The 21,907-nt window shown below is 36.5% G+C and overlaps 1 protein-coding gene across 21 annotated transcripts in view; it reads left to right on the forward strand.

Annotated features, from left to right (window-relative positions):
- The window catches only part of Cadps2 (calcium dependent secretion activator 2), a 554,060-nt gene that overhangs the window by 310,029 nt on the left and 222,124 nt on the right, over positions 1-21,907 (forward strand). For all 21 annotated transcript variants that reach the window (XM_033758047.1, XM_033758048.1, XM_033758050.1 and 18 more), the window contains exon 8: positions 13,384-13,523. In XM_033758047.1, the coding sequence (XP_033613938.1) occupies positions 13,384-13,523 (140 nt within the window). The remainder of the gene's footprint in view (positions 1-13,383; positions 13,524-21,907) is intronic.

The raw sequence follows: 21,907 nt of genomic DNA on the forward strand, positions 1-21,907 counted from the left end.
TTTCTTTTGCAGTGCAGAAGCTTTTTAATAAGATGAGATCCCACTTGTTGATTCTTTCTGCTAGTTCCCTTGCTACTGAGGATTTGTTCATAAAGTCTTTTCCTGTGCCATTGTCTTCCAGAGTTCTGCCTAACTTATCTTCCAGCAAGTTTAGTGTTTCTGTTTTAATATTTAAATCTTTAATCCACTTGGATTTTAATTTAGTGCATGGTGAGAGATAAGGGTCTAGTTTTAATCTTTGGCAGGTTGAGATCCAGTTTTTCCAACACCTATTGAAGAGGCTATCTTTCCTCCAGTGGGGACTCTCACCTCCTTTGTCAAAGATGAGGTAGCTGAGTACATCTGGAGTTGTTTTTGTGTCTTCCAATCTGTTCCACTGATCCTCAGGTCTGTTACTTTGCCAGTACCATGCTGTTTTTATCACAGTGGCTTTGTAGTATAGTTTCAAATTGGGAATTGTTATACCCACTGCCATGTGTCTATTGCCTAGGATGGCTTTTGCTATTCTAGATATCTTCTGGTTCCAAATGAATTTTTGGATTCTTCTTTCTAGTTCTGTGAAATACAGTGTTCCAATTTCAATTGGCATTGCATTGAATCTGTATAGCAGTTTCAGTAGTGTGACTATTTTCACTTTGTTGATTCTTCCTACCCAGGAGCAGGGGACACCTTTCTATTTTCTTATATCCTCCTCGATCTCTTTTTTCAGAGTGCTGTAGTTTTCAATGTAGGGTTCTTTTGCTTCTTTTGTTAGATTGATTCCCAGATACTTCATTTTTTTGGGTGCCATTTGAAAGGAATTGTTTCCCTAATTTCTCATTCAGTGAGTCTGTTATTTGTATACAAGAAGGCTATTGATTTTTGGGTGTTGACCTTGTATCCACCTACTCTGCTAAAAGTGTCTATTAAGTCGAGAAGTCTTTTGGTAGAGTTTTTTCGGTCTTCAATGTAGAGTATCATATTGTCAGCAAATAATAACAGTTTAACTTCTTCCTTTCCTTCCTTTATTGCTTTAATTTCTTTCTCTTGTCTAATTGCTATGGCCAATGCTTCCATAACTATATTGAAGAGGAGTGGTGATAGTGGGCATCCTTGTCTTGTTCCTGATTTTACCGCGAAGGTTTTCAGTTTTTGGCCATTTAATATGATGTTGGCTGTTGGTTTTTCATAGATAGCCTTTATTAAGTTGAGATATAGACCATCTATTCCAATTTTTTGCAGAGTTTTTATCATGAATGGGTGTTGAATTTTGTCAAATGCTTTTTCTGCATCTATTGAGAGGATTATATGATTTTTTGCCCTTGACTTTGCTAATATAGTGTATCACATTTATTGATTATGCATGTTGAAACGTCCTTGCATCCCTGTAATAAATCCAACGTGGTCAGGATGTATGATCTTCTTGATGATCCTCTGTATTCTATTTGCTAGTATTTTATTAAGGATTTTTGCTTCTGTATTCATTAATGAGATTGGCCTGTAGTTGTCTTTTTTAGTTGTGTTTTTCCCTGGTTTGGGAATCAAAGTGATACTTGCTTACAGGAATGAGTTTGGAAGTATTGCTTCCCTTTCAGTTTCATTAAAGAGTTTAAACAGTAGTGGCAGTAGTTCTTCTCTAAATGGCTTGTAAAATTCAGCAGTGAATCCATCAGGACCTGGGCTTTTCTTTGTTGGTAAATTTTTGTTTACATTTTCAATTTCATTGATTGTAATTGGGGTGTTTAAAATGTTTTTTATCTTCTTTGTTCAACTTTGGTAATTCATAAGTATCTAGAAATCTGTTCATTTCTTCTGTGTTTTCCATTTTGTTAGAGTACACGTTCTCAAAGCAATTATTGATTATCCTCTGGATTTCTGTTAGATCTGTTGTGACTTTACCTTTTTCATTACTAATTGCATGTATCTTAGCCTTTTCTTCCCTTTTTTTTTGATAAGGTTAGCTAAGGGCTTATCAATTTCATTTATTCTGTCAAAGAACCAACTCTTCAATTCATTTATTTTTTTAATTATTGTCTTAGTTTCCACTGCAGTGATTTCTGCTGTTTTCTTTATAACTTCTTCTCTTGTTCGAGTGTTGGGTTTTTCTTGCTCTTGTTTTTCTAGGACTGTAAGATTCATCATTAGGTTGTTTACTTGAGCTGTCTCTGTTTTTCTAGTGTGGACATTCAGTGCTATGAATTTTTCATGTAGAACTGCTTTCATTGTGTCCCATAGATTCCTGTATGTTGTATTGGCATTTTCATTTTTTTGTAAAAACTCTGATTTCTTCTTTAATTTCCTCTGTGATCCACTGATTGTTCAGTAGAGTGTTGTTCAATTTCCATGTGTTTATGAAGTTCCTATACTTTCTTGTGCTATTCATCTCCAGCTTTATTGCACTATTATGTGATAATATACAGGGAATAACTTTGATTCTTTTGCATTTATTCACACCTGTTTTGTGAGCTAGTATGTGATCTATCTTAGAGAATGACCCATGTGCAGCCAAAAAGAATGTATATTCTGATTTTGTGGGCTTTAACACTCTATAGATGTCTATTAAGTCCGTGTGTTCCAAAGCTTTGTTCAGTTCTAGTATTTCATTGTTGATATTTTGCCTAGATGATCTGTCTATTTGTGAAAGTGGGATATTAAGATCCCCCACTACAATTGTATTAGTGCTTATTTGGTTTTTCATGTTTCTTAATACTTCTTTTATATAGTTGGCGGCGTTAATATTTGTTGCATATATGATTATGATTATCATCTCTTCCTATTGAATTGTTCCCTTTACAAGGATGTAGTGGCCTTCTTTGTCTCTTTTAATCAGCTTTGGTTTGAAATTTACTTTGTCTGCTAATAAGATTGCTACCCCTGCTTTTTTGGGATCCTGTCGCGTGGAGAATTGTTTTCTACCCTTTCACTTTCAGTCTGTGGGCTTCTTTTTGCACTAGGTGTGTTTCTGGTATACAACATATTGTTGGATTTTGTTTCTTAATCCATTCTGCCAGCCTATTTCTCTTGATAGGTGAGGTGAGGACATTGATATTGGTGGTTATAACTGATATGTACTGATTTATTATTGTCATGTTATTTGCCTTTTGTTGACTCTTTTTACTTTTTCACCTTTTCCTTTTAGTTTCATTGCCTTGACTATTTGATTTGCTCTGTTGGGCCTCATGGTGTTGTTACCTTCATTGTCTTTTTCTAGGATAGTGTTTAGAATTGCTTGTAATGCCGGTTTGATTTTCATGTAGTTTCTCAGGTGTTCTTTGTCATGGAAGTATCTTATTTCCCCATCTATTTTGAGAGAGAGTTTTGCAGGATACATCAGTCTCGGTTAGAGGTTGTTTTCTTTTAGGACTTGAAATACCTCACTCCAGGCTCTCTTTGACCTGAGGATTTGTGTTGAAAAGTCTGCTGTGATTTTGATGGGCTTTCCTTTGCATGTGATTTATTTCTTTTCTCTTACCCCTCGTACTACTTTGTTCTTCTGTTGGCTTTCTGGGATCTTGATCAATATATGTCTAGGTGAATTTTTTTGTTGTTGTTGTGGCTAGTTGGAGCCCTATATGCCTTACTTATCTGAATGTCACATTCTTCCCTTCTGTTTGGGAAGTTTTCTGTCATTAATTCTGTGAACAGCTCTTTTAAGTCATTTGTATTTTCTCCTGGTACTTCATGGATTTCTATCAGTCTTACGTTACTTTTTGCATCATCTAGGATTTGTTGGATCGATTTCTCATGATCCCCTACTGTTTTTAAGAGACATCTCTTTTCTAGGTCTAGGTCACTGGCTGCTATCTTATCATCTGTATCTGAGATTCTGTCTTCACATTCTTTTATCCCGTTGTTTACACTTTCAGTGGAGTGTTTAATGTCCTGGATATCTGTTTGAATCTGTTTTATTCCATTTCTTTCCTATGTTGGGCATTTATTGTTCCCATTTCTTTCTTATGCTGGGCCTTCATGGCTCCTATCATCGTCCTGAGCTCATCTATTTTTTGTCAGTTTCTGTTCTAGAGTCTCAAATCATGACTTTCATTTTGCTCACCATCTCTATGGTTATCTGGGAAATTATTTCTGTTTGAAGTTTTTCTATAGCCTGATTGATCAGTTTTGTTACTTCCTGTGCTTTGAATTCAGGGTGTCCTGGTGGTTCACTACAAGCTTTTCATCCTCTTTTTCCCTACAGTTTGTCATTGGTGGACTGGAAGTCTATGTTTGTGTCTTGGTTAAGTGTTTTCTCATTTTTATTTTTGTTTTCGGGCTGTCCTTGGTTTAATCTCTGTGTTATCACCCAAATCTTCCTGATATAGTTGCGCCTTAGCTTCTGGGTCTCTAACGACCCATAGACATTCTCATCTTCATAACATCAGAGAAAACAGCTCATCAGATCAAACACAATGCTTTACCCCAACTGATACAATCAGCAACACAATTTGATCAAGTGCAACTTGGAAACTGACCACCTGTGATAGTCACTAGTCTATCACCCTTTAACCATGTGAATTAAATTGAAATCAAGAAGCAGTCCAAAACATGTCTGCAGTGAACAAACTTTTCAACATAGTATATTTACCATTTAGGATGGGGGCTCAGATAGAGCTAGAACAGGAGGAGTACATAAGTAATAGAATTGGAGAAGATTTCAAGTGAAGCCAGATGACATAGAATAACCACACAATCTTCAGGAAACTGTTAAATTCAAAAGGGTTAGATAGATTAGAAATACAAGGACAAGAATGTATCCCTTTAACAGTAATAAGGTCTCACTTTCCCTTGAAACCACTGACTCCTGTGTGAGGTAGAATGACAGAAGAAAGAACATAAAGAAAAGAGAAAAAATGATAAATGAAGAAATCTGAGTTAGGCCAGGAGCAGAAACAGAAAGGGAGATGAGGGATAATATGGTGGAGCAAGAGATTGAGTTGGAGAAAGAGGACAGAAAAAAGAAAGGATTTGCAGAGTGCAATGAGGAAAAGAAACAAAAAAAATGAATTTGAAGGGTCTCTTTCAGACTATATCTCTGCTGTCCTAATATACAACATGCGCAGCCAATTGCAGAACCAAGACCCCTGATCTCAGCTAACTGATGGCAGAGCACCGCAATGAAGACTGACCTCGGGCTGCAAGGCCCAGATTGAGTTCCCCAACCTCCTGAACAGTTGAATTCCACACAGTTCTACTACAGGTTTCCCACACACTTTCTTTAAAGATGTTCAAAGTTGGGAACTCAGAAAAATACCTTTTATGACCACCTCTGCCTCTGCAGAGTGGGTCCAAAGACTGGCACAATCAGGAGGTCTGAGAGTGCAGGGTGTGGGGGGGTGGTTCAGGGGCTCCCATGTGGCTACTTTCCTGGCACTGGAGCGATGGTGGCCATCCAGCAGGGGTGGGTGCAGCTACCCGTCCCGCAGACTGGGCCCTAGCAGGCCCTCATGGCGCTGGAGTGATTGTGGCCAAACTTTGTACTCTTTGATCAATGTCTTGTCTTTTTCACCCTCCTCCCCTTTTCTGCAGAGTCTAGTCAGCACTTTTCTGCTCTTTATTACCATGAGAGTAACTATTTTTGTTTCCATATGTCTTGTGGTATTTGTCTTTCCATGCCTAGTTTATTTCAGTTAAAATAATGTTCTTTTCAATCCATGCTGCTATAAATAACAACTTCCTTTTCAAGGTTTTATATAGCATTCCATTGTTTACTCTGTAAATATGCAAAATTATTATTTGTCAATTTAAAATTATAAAAGGAAACAAAACTGGTTATTATGTGGAGAGATAGATATATTAGTGTTAGTGCAGCAGTTACTATGTATGTCAATATGTCACACTGTATACCTTAAATATATACAATTTCAATCATGGGGAAAAGTGGCTGAAAGGTACTGGCTTACTTAGCCTGTGTGTCATAGGTGAATTTCCTTATTGACCACACAGTATTTCTAGCCCTTACAAAATACTTTGATAATGCATGCCACGTGCCCCTTATGTAATGGTGAATTATTAAGTAGACATGTCAGAAAAATACTGGTGAAAAGTTTACATATCTTAACTTTCTTTTCTTGCCTTATACACAGCCTCCTGTCATATAAATCACAAAGCACTTAATCTCTGTTTTTTAACAAGCTAATGGAAAGGAAACCCCTGTAATTAAGACAATATTTTCTCCTTTCCTTGTTTTATCATTTCATTTTTAATTTTTCTTTAAAAGGCATTTTGTATAAAAAGAAACAAATGTACTATAGAATGAAGTGGATATGTATTTCTCTGTTAGGCCAAGTACACATGTGGTATGGGGTTGGGATTTTAATCACTTCCATATTGTGAGTTCCACAGTTCTTTCCATGTTTGAAAATAAAAGGGAATGCATTTAGCCCATGGACAATAAGTTTGATAGAAGACTTAATGTAATCTTTCAGTACACAAAAGAGTGTTGCATTAGTGAAAGTAAGCAGGTGTTCTTTATTTCAACAAGTACTACGGGAAGCAGTGATGTTAAATCAAAAGGGAAAGAATTTAAGCAACTTCAAGTGTATTAAAACACTAGAAAATGTTACTGAGGGAGGTGTAGATTTCTCTCCGAAAATCATCCAATTTATCTGCTCATGCTATTGGAGCTCCAAAATTGGAGAAAATGTGTGCTAGTTATTTGATCTCTAAATATTTATGAAATGAAGGAAGTCCAGTGAGTTCTTTGACAATATGTACAGTTTCAAGGTCCTTAGCACTCAAGCATTCTTTTTTTTTTCTCATTGAGTTTATTGGTACATTTAAGGTATACAGTACAGTTACATTCATCATTGCGATCTTGTCAAGCAGATTCTTGAAAGGTTGACGAGGAATGGTCATCATGAGGCTTTATTAACTATAGATCTCTGTCAGTAGAATAAAAAAGATAAATGTCAGCCAAACCCAAAAGCTAAAGTTTCGCATAGAAATAGGCTCTCCCTAACTGCAGAGATGTTTTGTTGCCTCAGTCATTTGCTTGAAACACTCTTTGTCTCAAGAATATGTTTGTCAGCAGAAAAGATCTTTAATCAAAAACTGAAACACGACTTCAGCTGGTAGCATTTTTAGTTCCTTCTTTTGCCATTTTATAGATGCATTTTTAAGGCCAGTGCATCTCATGGTTAGATATGAGAACACTTGTCCACACAGAGAGTCACATGACTCCTCTCTAGGATGTATACAGCTGGAGAGAGAGGTTACTTACTCAAGAGTGTAAAAATTATATTCTTTCCTTCCCTAGTTTAACAACATATTTTGATTCTTTGTTATCTATAGGATGACATTCAAACTCAGGAAAACTCTTCTTTTCCAAGGTATCCTTGGTGTACTTCTCTGGTCCCATCAGCATAACCATCCTTATTCTTCAGCCTACTAGTAAGCTTTTCTCACTCTGCCTGCCTGTGCAAGTAGTGAATTATCTAACTGAAGTAATATTGCTTCCCTAACTTGCCTGATCTTAACTTCATTTAACCTTTGAGTTTTCCTCCATCCCTCAAATAGTGTCACCTTTAAACTGTCCTGGTTATGCCTCACTTGAACTTGGTCCTGAAATCGCCAGTGAGCTCTCTCCTTTTTTCAACCAATCACAAGCCTTTCAGGCCCTACTATGATTGACTTCTTGCTTGTTATTTAGTGCTGATGGCCATGAGCCTAAACAGTCCCCTTGAATGTGATACATCATGCCCTTTTGGCTTTCTTCCACCTTCTTGGCTTCTGGTTTCAATTATGGGGTCCTCATCTTTTTTTTAATGCTTAACATTTGGTATCCCATGGGGTTTATTCTATAAATTATGGGGATGTGAAAAGAAGATTGGCACTGCATTTGTGTTTATTGAAGGTCATTTTGTAGTAAGCCAGGGAAACCGAGGGTAGATGCAGGGATCAAGGAAGAGCTACACACTAAGCTTGAGAAGGACCCAAGAACTAGGGAGGTGGAGGTAGTATCTTCATTAGAGTTCGTACCTTTTGCTAGGGTCCATTGTTAATGTGGGCAATATTTTATATAGTTTTATTTATATTTTATTTTTCCCCTTTAGATTTCTAAAGAAAATAGTCATCCCACACAAATGCAAATGATTTGGTTTTAATCAAGATATCCCAATAGAGGAGAACCGGTTCATAAATGTACATTTAATATTTTAGAAGTACATTTTAAAAGAAAGATACTTCTAAACCTCACATTAATGTAAACACACCTCTATGTGTGTATATTTTTATTTCTTTTCTTTTTAGTTCTTCCTGTTCACTGAATTTGACAGAATTTTAAATAAAGCCTAAAAAACAATTTTGTGTTTTTAAACCAAATCTTAGTAAAGACTGCATGGAATGTTGACATTTTATTATGAATAAGATACACTGGCTTTATATTTAAGATAAGAAATCATATAATTTTTTTGTGTCTTGCTAACTGAAAAGACATTTTAAAGTGTCAGCGACAAAAATAAACTAGAAGCAAAAATGTATAAAGGTTAAGTGAAATAAATAGTAAAGAACAAAATGTTTTACTAAATAATATAAGAAGTTAACCTTTTATAGAGCTATAATTTAATCTGGGTGTAAATCTAGGATACAGATGGATCTGGTTAATTTTGTATCTGTTTTGTATCTGTTGAATATTTTAATTATTCTGACCATCAACCTTAGACTTTTCTGTACATGAACTAAAGTTCTGTTAAAGTGAAATTGCTTATGAAAAACAATTCTATAAGCACTCATTTTCTCATGAAAGATTTATAAAGCAACACATTGTCTCAGTATTCTAGTTAAGAGACTAGTAAATGCTATAGCAAGCAATTGACAACATTTTAGTAATTCAGAGCAGTGCCAACTCATAGAATAATTTAGTAAGGCATTCGAGACGAGAGGGTGCCTTCCTTCTACATGGCGATTCAGGGCTCTGGTTTCTCCCATTACTTCCTCTGGCATTGATGTTCTCTTCATTCAGCTTATAGAGGAATACAAGGAATGTGGAAGGTGTATCTTCTTAATAATCTTTCTCCAGAGTGACACACATCACTTGTCTCACACATTTATTCTTGATAGCAGAGAAGGAGGAATCAGACCTTAGCTAACCGATCAGCTGCTTACTAATAACAGCTCTGTACTAGTGAATGTACAAGTCCTGGTGGGCAGTTACATGATCCGCCATAGTTCACCCCTCCCTCTCCATACCAAATACTTTTGTTACCCTTACTCTTATACATAGAATACATTCACCACTACTGGGGAGCAGAAAAAACCCAAACCCCCATCCCATCCTTTCATCTAGGCCAATACTGATATCACATTTAGACACTTTTAGCAGCCTGGCAAACTATGAGCTGAAGTTCATGCTCCCTGACACTACTTTACTCTTGCTGCATCCTGTCCTGTCACACACCCAGTATGCAGCTGTGGAACAGGAGCAGAAGAGCTAGAATTAAGTTTTAAATTTTTAAAATGGGAAATACACAGCAATAATTATGCAATTCAACAATGAAATCCTGTCAGGCTGGCACAGTGAAGATACTCTCCTTCCCCGGAAGGATTCAAGACCTCTTTTCAAACCTATGTGTGCATCTGTAAAGAACTCCTTTGTCTTGTATCTCCTGTGGGATACAAGCGAGCTCTGTACATTGGGAGCTTCTTCCTTGGCCATTTTCTTTTATGGTTAAATCTCATATAGGAGTCTGAATGCTTTCTTCTTGTGCATTCAGGAATCTGCAGACTATTTAAAGATCTTTTTAAAGACTGATTTTAAAGCGTTTAAATTTGCTGGCTCAGTTGTGGGCATCCACTTGTTATGGGCACCAGTGTTCATTCCTTTACTCTCATTCTGTCCAGAAAAGCAAAACCTTTCAAATGGAAGTAATTTATCTTAGTTGCTTTCCCCTTGCTGGGACAAAATACCTAATGCCTTCAAAAGGAGGAGGGGTTTATTTTGGTTTAAATTTTGTAGAGGTTTGAGTCCATAGTCATCTGGTTCCAAGGCAGGGTGCCAAGGCAGAGGGACATGGCAGAGGAGAAACAACCCTTGGCATAGCAGGCAGGAAGCAGAGAAGGATCAAGGGAGGAGGAAGAATATATACCCTGCCGGGCCACACTCACAACAGCCCACCTGTTCTCCACCAGACTTCACCTTCCAACATCACACCCAGCTATAAACCCATGAGTGGACTAATCCAGTATCACACACCCATGACTCAGCCACCTCCAAAAAGTCCCATCTATGAGTGCATGAGGCTTTTGTTGGAATCTGAATTTAAGCCATAACATTATTTAACACAGGGAATTAGATATACATTACACAGAACAAAAAAGCCAAACAGATAATGGTAAGTAAATCCCAAGATTGATTAAAAACAGGAATCTGCTGCATATCCTCAAAATAGAGGGACAATAGGAAGGTGCAATATCTTATCAGAGCTAATAGTTCAAGACCAAGAGACTGTGAGCTCCCCGAGGGGCTGGAGCCATTCGTGTTCTTTCACCATGTGTATCCCACACATATACTCAAATGTTTGTTTAACTGAACAGTGCTGAACAATAAATTCTCCCACTGACTTTAGTCAGAAATTCCCATCAGAAAAAGAATATGTGACAGAGATGATGATATTCTGTAGATTGTCTATATACTCTGTTGCTTATTTCCGTTTCTATGCAGAAGTTTTTAATTTGACGTGATCCCATTTGTTGACTCTTGGTGTTATTTTTTGTGCAGTTGTTATTCTTTTCAGAAACCCTTGCGTACTCCTGTGACTTCAAGAACTTTACCTTCTCTTCTAGTGGATTGTTTGTTTTAATATTTAGATCTTTGATCCATTTTGAGTTTTAGTTCAGTACATGGGGAAAGATATGTGTCCAGCTTTAGTCTTCTATGTGTGAATAGCCAGTTTTTCCAGCACTATTTGCTGAAGAAGCTATCTTTCTCCCAGTGTGTGTTTTTGGTTTCCTTTTCAATGATCAGGAGGCTGAATGTGTCTGGGATTGTTTCTGCATCCTCTATTCTGTTCCATTCATCTAAATGTCTGTTTCTGTACATGATAATCACTATGGAGAGTCCTCAAAAAAGTAAAAATAGAAATTTCATTTGGCCAAGCTGTTCCCATTCTAGGTATCTTCTTGAAAGACTTAGATGTCATTTTATAGCAATAAATGCATACTAATATTTATAGCAACAAAGCAATCACCAAATCATGGAAGCAGCCTTTGTGTTCATCAACAAGTGAATGTGAAGTAATCTATACTACAAAGAAGATGAATTTGAACCATTTGTAGGAGAGTGCATGAACCTTACAAACATGTTACATAAAATAAACCAGACATGCAAGCTGAAATACCACATGATTTCTCTCAAATGAGAAATATAAAGTATATGTAAAACACAAAATAAAAGATAACAGGTAGGCCCAGGGATTTAGCTCAGTGGTTCCACCGCCTGCCTCACAAGCGCAAAGTCCAGAGTTCAATCCCTGGTACTGAAACAAAACAACAACAACAAAAACAAAACAAAACAAAAAAAGATAACAGGAAACAAGGAGCTAGGTCTGCAAATGGGAAAGGGATCAGGAGATAAAGGAATGAGGGGGAGTGAAGGGGAAAGGGATGTAAAAAGAAGGCGTGAAGATGTGACGTGTACTAGACACCCACAGTAAAAGTAATCATCACAAACATGTAATAATGAATAAGTTAATATTTTAAAAGAAAAGATTATATTCAGAATTGGGATGATCCTTAATTTGGGAGTCAGCTGTAACAAGTTAGTTGGTTCCTTTAGTAATCTATTATTGGTATTTAGGGAAAGAGAAATTTTCAAAATTTTTAAATACTGTTTTGTAAAATTTTTAGAATTGGAACAAAACCAACTTTTATATAAACATGGAAGGATTCAAAAGGAATAACGTCTGTAGGTGGCTCATGACAAAATAATTTTGAAAAAAGATGTGTAAGGAGAAAGAGGAAAAGCTTTTCAGATTGGCTAGGAATATTGTAGCTGTAGAGAATGAATCGATACCTTAGTCTTTGACTTTAATTTTTTTGGTGGGTCAACTTATAAGTTGGTAATGACCTTTGTGTACTGGTTTGAGCCCAAAGCTATCAACTTTTTTTTTTTCCTTTAGTATCACTTAACAAAGAATCTGTCCAATATTCCACTGGATCTTTTAGCAGTCAAAAATGAATTAATTCTAAAGTATGGTCATAATTTTGAGAACATTACAGGTGCCATGTAGTCTGTTATTTGATGTCCTTTATGTGCCTGATTCTGTAGATAAGCTGGACTCAACAGAGTGATATGTTTGAGAAATGTCTCCAACTAGTAGATACATTTAACGCTGGAAGTTGAGAATGGTTTGAGAAGCTTTTGTGACTACACTGCCTTTCCTAGAAAAAAAAGGGACAGTTGCTTAAACTCTTCCGTGAATACTTCCACTACATAGAAACAGATATTTGGAGGGGGCAAGACACTAAAAATTCAGTTGCTATATATGCTTTAAAAATATTTCAGCATTTGTGAGCACCATCACAAACAGCCCTTCCTCTCATAAATAAACTTGGTTTAGTTTTCCTGTTGGTTTAAGGTGAGAGTGGTTAAAATTAAGAAGTGCTGCACTTTGCATGTTTATTATGTCTTTCAGGCTGTAGTACTCTCATTTAAAAAAAATTAAACTTGAGTATACAAATAAGCTGGTTTAAATGTTGTCAAGACTAAATAAAGGGGACAAGGTATTGGTTTGTCCGTGTGGTACCTAATTTGTGAAGAACAAATTTCCCTTTCCTGGATTCACTTAGTGATATGAAGTGTAAAAATAATCACTTGATAACTTGGTACCTGTATTTAAAACAATTACTTTCAGTCACTGAAATGTCCTCTCTATAGTTTTGAAAACATGTAGTCAGGGAAAAAAATATTTCTTTGGTATTGTTCTAGAGCAAAAAATGTGCAATAATCATTCTTTTCCAACTCTGATTGAGTTTATTTTCTTTAAAACCTTTTTTCCCCTGAAAATATTAAAATACGAGACAAATGTGTCTACAGCTTCAATAGTCGGTCTGGCTTTTTAAAGCATATTATCTATAATTTTGAAGGAGATTTCTTTCTGAACTGCTTGGCCTTGAAAAGTTCAGAACAGTCCTGGATTTGTACTGCATCTATTAAGTATGTTTCAACTATCAGTTCAGCTCTGTCTTGTTGTGCTATTAATTCCTTATGAAGTGACACAAGAAGAAAACTCATTATGTCATAAATAAATCAATATTGAAATCCCACCTGCTGTAGTTGGAGGGGGTCAAATGGTTTAATAGATACACTTCTTTTCAGATAGGAAAATATAAAGGACAAATTTCAGTTCCAATTCATGGACACTGTATTATGCGCTTAAGTACATTTTTTCTTTTTCTTTTTATCCTTTACAGGTGATATTATATCCAACTTCTAATAGCTCTAAGTCAGCTGAATTACACCGAATGATAGTTCCAAAAAATAGTCAGGACTCTGACTTAAAAATCAAACTGGCAGTGCGTATGGATAAACCACCACACATGAAGCATAGTGGGTGAGTGTGTTTGAAAATGTTTCTTCTTTGAATTACTGGATTTCATTCCAGTGTATCCCTTTTGTCACTTTAGTGGGAGAACCAGTATATCAGGCTTTCATATAGAGTTTTTTATGTGCTTATGTATATTATGTATATAGGTTTATTATTTTTAAAGTCTGTGGACTTCTTTATAGCTAAATACTTGGGCTTTTCATAAATGTAACTGTGTGCCTGCGTATTGACAGGTTTTGGTACTCGTTTGTGTTAGTATCACATACCAGTTGTCCTGACAAACAATGCGAATGCATGAAGAAACCTGTAAGAAATACACTTCACAATACAGATATAGTAATAGTTGAAACAAGCCTGGCAATCAAGTCCTAGAAATAGTTAAACTTTCATAGAATATATAAAAAACTAAAAGATAGTTCCAATTAAACCTAAAATGTTGCATGGGTTTTGACAGAGGGATGTGAGTGTTTGCCCCGTGTGAGTGAAAACTAATTCAACTGTGGAGAGGGCTGCTGCTGCTGCTTCAGGATGAGCCGGAAGGACAGGGACCATCCCCCAGGGATCCTCAGGGTGTAAGACCACCTTCATCTTGGCCAAGGTTCTTTTTTTTTTAAGCTCAGTATAAAAATCTTATTTAAGAAGCCTAACCTTTTCTTTATTTTTTAATTAATTAATTTTATTGGTACATTTAAGGTATACAATGTAATGACATTCATCATTGGAAATTTTCCCCTTTACATGATCCATCTTGGTTCTTATTTTTGCCCCATTCCTCTGCCCTCCCTTCAACCCCTGCACCCCTCCCTATCTATAAAGGAAGATGAGAAAGGAATTAACATGAGAAAAAAATGGAAACAAAGACAATGGCCAAGATTCTTTTACCTTTGTATCTGGGATGGAAACAGATCTGAACTTTTGAATAAAATGAGCTTCTAAAATCCCCAGATCTTTCTTATATTAATGCTTTAGAATTTACCACAGCCAAATCCCTGCAAAAAGAGTATTAGAATTAGGAAGGAATGGGAAATTTTGTTTTATTATGGAGAAGAGCTGTTGCTGAATTGTCTCACCTGAGTTAAGCAATAAATTTTGCAGTATAAAAAGTTTATTCCTGTAAAGAAGAGTCTGCTACTTTGGGAGACAAATCACCGATGTTAGGGCAGATGTCACTGATAGCCCAAGAGATAAGGAGGTTTGTTTGGATAAACATTAAGGAAAAGACAGGTAGGCTTTAACCGGGACAATCACCATACTGCAGTTGACATGAGAATATAGTATTATTGTCTTGGGATCAGCCTCTCCTGTTCCCAGAACACAGTGTTAGAAAAGGTCTCACAAAAGAGAATCACAGTGTTAGAAGAAGTCTCACAAAAGAGAATCCTGCCTCAGATGGTAGGCTTTTAGAAAAGAAACTGTAGCCGGGAATTTAGCTCAGTGGTGCTGCTGCCTGCCTGACAAGCACAAGGACCTTAGTTTGATCCCCAGTACGAAAGAAGAAGGAAGGAAGGAAGGAAGGGAGGAAGGGAGAAAGGGAGGGAAGGAAAAGGAAAAAAATATTTTGTATAGTCTACATTAAAGCATTTTTAATGTATTAATGCAAAGTAAAGTCTGACTCAGCTCATAATGCACATGAATTCTTGGGATTTAGTCTTTCTAATTATTTCATTCCTCCATCTACCTGTTCACCATTTCGTTCTGCAAAGACTTGTACCAAGCACTTCCTTGGTTCCAACCAGGAGGCATTATCACAAGCCTTTAGGACCGTTCAGAACTTAAAGGATAAATGCAGCAGGTGGACAGTGAGGAGGAAAGGCATTCCAGCTTCATGACACAGCACATACAAAGGCAGAAATCCTGGGCAGGCTTTCAGCTAATGATGACAGGCTCAGCACAGCTGGTGTGGAATGGTCTGAGACTAGAGAGACCATGAGTTCTTCCATGTGCTTAGAGAATAGTAAAATTTTGAGTTAGGCATAAGCGAACGAACACAGTATATTATGAGAACTACACTTCTTTACTCAGTTTTATTCAGTTTGTGTTTCTTTGGATAAGTGTCCCAATAAGAAATAGGACTCTGTCATAATGCCAAGATGTCTCTTTATCTATGGCAAGCTCTATGGAATTCTCCTGAGGCCTTCAAATTGTCCCAGAAATGTAGATTGGACAAGCAGTAAGGCTTAGTATTCCTAGTGAAGCCTTAGGCCATAAGGGAAGAAATCCTGCACTAATCTAATCATTTCTGAATTAAGAATGCAGGTGGTCCCTGCAGACTCTTTCCAAGGCTTAATTGGAGAGGAGGGGTATCACCCCTTCACACAGAAGCAGAATTTCTTTTTATTGCATTTCTTCAAGTAAGTTAGGATCCCTGTCATTACTCTGCAGTTGACTTCTATGAAAGACTACAGGCAAAGGAACACTGAAGAAAATATATCAGTCTCTCTCTCTTAAATCTCTAAAGTTCAAGATTTCTGCAGTGGATTCAGAATGGGAATGTTGTTTATGGGAGCCACATGTCATCTCCCATTGCTGAAAGACACTATCAGGCATTTTTCAGGCAGTCAGATGTCTCTACAATTTATGGCATGCAGAGTAAAAAATTCTAGAAATAAAAAAAAACGTGATGCTTTTTTCGCTGTTACATGTTCTGTAGCAAAAGTAAATTAAGATATCATATTCCGTAATAGTTCAATAAAACCTGTCTAAATGGTATCTCTAGAAGGAATCATTTAACACAATTAAGTCCTCGCAGTTCATGTCATCACTGTTCAAGGCTCCAGGCCGGGGCCAGCAGAGGTGCTTTAACACAGCAACTACTGAGCTTTTCAGTGCCTGTGTGGGAATAGTGTTAATTATTTTGAATATTACTCTTGTACATATGGCGCACCTAATTTCACCTACAGAATAACTATATTCATCTTTTTCTAACCATTTCGTACATAGATTTGATTGCATTTAGATTACACTAGAGAAAGAAAGTCAACTAACCTTTTCTTCCCAGTACTCTAACATGTAGCAAAGCAGTGATATAACAGAAATAATAAATTTATAGCATTTTCCTTTCAGGCCAGACTGTTCTGTCAATAATTCATTCTATAATGAATAATTAACATAAATAATTAATAATTGAAAATGAGACAAATCAAGTTTAAAGGAAAGATAAACTCATCTTTAAAATATAACAGATACCTCTTACAGATAAAATTGTTGAATGGATTAAACAAATTGCAACGTTGCTCATTTTTATCTTTGGAGCATATCAGACTTGAAAATACTCTGGGACTTGAGTAGTATAAACCTATTATTTTTCATTAATATAGGCAACAAATATATCTTTAACATGTATTGTTTTGGACCGGGGATTTAGCTCAGTGGTGCCACCGCCTGCCTTGCAAGCGCAAAGTCCCGAGTTCAATCCTCAGTACCAAAAAAAAAAAAAAAAAAAATGCTAAACATGTATTTTTTATATATCATTTATAAATAGCCCCTGCATCTCCTCATTTAAATAGTTTTATCAATACAGTGGGTCCTTAAGTTACAACCAGCCTGTCATATGAAAAACTTGAGTTAATTAGGTTAATGGAAGATTCAGCTGCCTCTTGTTATCTGTAGCCTGTACCCAAGTAAACATCCAGATCTCAGCTGTACTGACTTACAACCAACTTGAATTATAGCCAGCCCTTAGGAACCAATCAAGTTCATAAGTCAAAAGTCCACTGTATTATCGATATTTTTATATGTGTTCCTAACTAAGCTTTACATTTCTTAGGCCTGTTGCAACCTATGTATTTCCCAGTGTATAGCCAAAGGTAGATAATAATATGAATCATGATAATAGTACATTTCTCAGTGTTTTAAAGGTAGAATTCATAGCTAAGATAGTAAGCTGCACTTATAAGTTGAAACTTAAAAAGGCTGTAAACATAATTTACTGGTGTAGTGTATAATTTTAATGTAAAAAACTTTATATTTTTCTTTTTATTGAGTTTATTTGTACAATCTAGGTATACAATACAGTTACATTCATTACTGGGATCCTGTACCTTCGCATGGCAGGTCTTGGTTCTCATTTTTTCCCCTTGTCCCTGCCCTCCCTTCACCCCCTCCTCCCCTCCCTATTTTCAAACACTTTATTTCCATTTTTTTCATTTTCTCATATTTTTTTTCTTTTCCCTTATTCCATTTCCCCTACCCTTCCCACTTTCCCTACACATTTAGCCTTTTTCTTCCTATTTCACACTGTTAATTATCCCATTAGGATCTTGTGTACTATTATTGTTTTTCATACCAGAGAAACTATTCGGTATTTACATATGTGTGATTTATTTCACTTAAGAGTATATCCTCAATATGTATCCATTTTCCTATGAATGACTCTAATTCCTCATTCTTTATGGCTGAGTAGTATTCCGTTTTATAGAAAAACTACATCTTCTTTATCCAGTTTCCAACTCAAGGGCAACTGGGCTGTTTCCAAGTTTTAGCTATTGCAAACTGTGTGGCTATAAACATGGGTGCGCATATATCACTGTGGTATGACTCTTTTAATTCTTTCAGAAAGATACCCAGCACAGGGATGGCTGGATCAAATGGAACCTCTAGTCCCAGCTCTTTGAGATATCTCCATATCTGCACTCCCATCAACAATGAATAAGGGTTCTTTTTTCCCCACAGCCCTGCCAACATTGGTTATTGTTTGATTTCTTGATAGCAGCCATTCTTTGTGGGGTGAGGTGGAATCTCAGTGTTGTTTTCATCTTCATCTCTCAAATGACCAGTGATGTTGTACATTTTTTCATGTATTTACTTGCTGCTTTTACTTCTTTGTCTGAGAAATGTCTGTTCATTTCAGACGCCCTGTAAAAAACTTTTTAAATCAAATGATATTTTGTTTTCAACTATCTTTTTAAAAACACCTATTTTTTGAAGGAGAAAGTAAAGTGTATTTCATCTGAAGTTTATGTTTCTAATATCTAATCAGTCCATGACTTGCAGATATAGTTATTTTTAAGTAAGGCTAACTACACACAGATCAAAACAGACTTAATTTTGATGAAGTAAGCCTAATAATAATTCCATTCTTTTAAAATCAAACTGAACATTACCACAAACATGTACTTACAAAACATTAGATTCATTCATTCTTCTGGAGTATTTCATGAAAACAAATTATAGAAACTAACCCTTACATGAATTCATTAAATGAATTTCCAGCTCAATTTTGAAAGACTAGGTGATTCACATCTCCCTTTTAAAAATATTTCCTGCTTTTGTGCATAGCTAGATGATACAAGTGTTCATGAACATTTGGGCTGTACTTTAGCATAACCTAGTGGCTAAGTAGCAGTATTAATTTGAAACATAAAAATACATTTCATTTTATTACATGAAATTATTTTCCAAACTCAAAGGTTATTTTCTCACTGAAAAGAACAGTAGAATAAAATGGAATTCAGTAAAGAAATGACGATTGTGACAATTAAAACTATAGCTAAAAAAGAGAAAAAAAAGTTAGTTCAGTTGTTACATACATGTAGAAACATAACCACAATTTAGCAGAAGCCTGTATATAACTTTTATAGTAAAAAGTGAACAAAATGTCATGAATATATAACAAAGGAAGAGTTTTAAAACAGGTTAGACTTGGTAAGGTAAAATATTAGCAAACCCATAGTCATATACATCTCACATTTCTCGATGTTAGTCATACTTAGCTCTTTTTACATTTATTTAGTGACGGGGGTTGGATTGAAATACTTTGAAATTGTTGGAAATAAATGTCTCTAATTTAATTTATATCATAAAGGTAGGAAAGGCACAGGGAAAAATCACTTGCTGCAGAGGAGAGAGAACAGTTCAGCTTCTGGAAGGAAGAACAGGATAAGGACCAGGCAGCCTTGATCCTGTGCCTTCCCAGACAGAGAGCAATTGGGCTGTGGTGCCACAGACCTCACACCTCAACATTCAGACTTCACACATGCTAATAAAGTAAAACAGCTACATTCTAGTAAAGTTGAATTGTTTTTTAACTGATATGATCTTCAGTTAATTTCAGGACAGTCTAATAACCAAAGAGGAAAAAATCTTAATTATATCTAAATGGAATTTGCTTGGATAGTCCAGCCCTCCAAAAAGGACAACCCTGTGATTTCTCATTGAAAACTTACCTTTCAGAGAGTGTTTCCTACATGCCCTGATGTAAAATAACCATATTTCGACATCTGGCTTTCACTTAAACCTATTATAGGTCTGTTTGCCTTCCCAGATTAAACATGCCTCCATCTGGTTTATCAGAATTTCACAGAAATCCTGCTGAAAACTTTGCCAAAACTTCTGGCCCAGTGTATGCTAGATTCTTAAGCAGTGATAGATTATTTTTCCAAATACAGCTTACAGAAGAGACATATATCTGTGGTCTCTATTGATAGTTAACTTAGCTTTTGGGGTAAAGCGATTAACTAAAAAAGCCACTTTGTCTTTCCAAATGCCTGAATCTCCACGATGCTCTTTCTGTGCCAAATCATTAAGAATTATATTTATTTGTGCTTAACAACAAATTATGGTAATTATGGTAGAAACTCTCTCAAACATAGTTTTAGTAATCATTACAATAAATATTTGTTCTACTTCTCTGGTTTCTTTTGTAATAAATTTGTTTTTAATATTAAGCTCAAACTTCATTTTTTCATTCAACATCCTTTTCAAAATTCTCTTCCAGGGAAGGAATACTTTAACATTTTGACATGCTGCATTTTCTTCTACTTGCCGTGAATCACATCTCTTCCTCTTCATCTCTTCATTTTCCCCTCCCTCCTCACTCACCCCCGTCCTCCCACTGTCCTTTTTGCTTCCCATTCCTCGATCCTTCTCTTCCTTCCTTTTTTCTTCCTTCTCTTCTTCCTCTCTGTCTTTTAAAAACATACTTCAGCATCATATCTGAGCACTTTAGAGACTCTTTGAGGCCAGACAATTAAATATAGAATATGATCTCATCTTTTTTCTTTATTTAAAAAAAAGACTATAAACAGATACACTCATAATCTATCTTTATGAGTTTGGGACCCTTAAGTGAAAATTATTTAGGAATAGTACTTATTATAATTTTACAACAGTTAGTGTAACTGAATCATAATGGAATAGTTTTGTTTTCTAAATTAAGGCCTTATTGTGAAAAGTTTGTACCACATAGACAAAGTAGTCCTTTTTTATTCTTTCGCACACATTTAGAATTAGGAAAATATGAGCACTGAATGAATAAAGCAAAACTCCCAAATATTGGGTGGTAAAGAAAAACTTTGGACTCAGTTTTAAATAGATTTTGTTCATCCTCTGGTATATGTGGCTGAATGGCAATAACAGTGGTGTAGGATAGGCACTAGCTTGGGAGCCAAGATTCTTGGCTTTAGTATCATTTCTGTTACTAACTTTGATATGTTGGCACATATTTTTACTCCTCACTTTCATCAGTTACTAACAGGTGTAGCAGACTAAAAATATGAATGGGTCCTTAGGCTCCAGAACTTTTTGATTTAGAAAATTCTTTCCTCTCCTACCTTTCCTGGTGCACACTCTACTCATTCCATGTCTGTGCCACATGGAGGAAGTACAGGGTTTGGGGGAAACAGGTAGTCAAAGTGATCGCACCTCGGAGAGACTTGAGAGATTAGGGAATTTATTTGAATCCTCACAGAGTGAGGAAAGAATACATGAAGACTGAGGTTGGCTCAGAAAGGCTTATATTATATAAGATTAATATGAAAAGTATAAACTACAGAGTTGTATATACTCTGATAATGAGTATTAAAAACAGGTGTAGCCATCACTGCCCCAGCACCAGCCAACAAGGTGAGAGCGGAGAAAGCCGCTAGGCAGGGACATTGCAGTGCCCCCCACCCACCTGGACCCAGCCCACGGGTCCGGGTAGCTGCAGCCTTTGTCACGGGCACCGCCATCACGGCCCCAGTGCCAGGAGAGTAGCTACGCGGGCACTGCTGAGCCAAACCCCGCTCCCCCCGCCACTCCTTTCCCCCTGGCTGTCAGATTCCCCTGAATGTGCCAGTCCATGAACCTACTCTGCAGAGACATACATAGCTGGTTATAAAGGATGATTTTCTGAGCTCCCAAATTCGAACATCTGTAAAGAAGGGGCAGGGGAAACCTATGATAAAACTGTGTGGAGTTCAAACCTGCAGGAGGTCGGGGAGCTCAAATTGGTCCTTGTGGCCTGAGGTCAGTTTGAGTCATGGGATTCTGCCTTCAACTAGATGAGATAGGAAGATATGGTTCTGCACATGGCTGCACACGATGTATATTATGACAGCAGAAATATAGTCTGAAAGAGGCCCTTCAAAGTCATTTTTTGTCCTCTTCTTTATTTTCCTCATTCCACTCTG

This window comes from Fukomys damarensis, unplaced genomic scaffold, assembly GCF_012274545.1.
Source record: "Fukomys damarensis isolate Sample0158 unplaced genomic scaffold, DMR_v1.0_HiC HiC_scaffold_4, whole genome shotgun sequence".
NCBI classification, from domain to species: domain Eukaryota; kingdom Metazoa; phylum Chordata; class Mammalia; order Rodentia; family Bathyergidae; genus Fukomys; species Fukomys damarensis.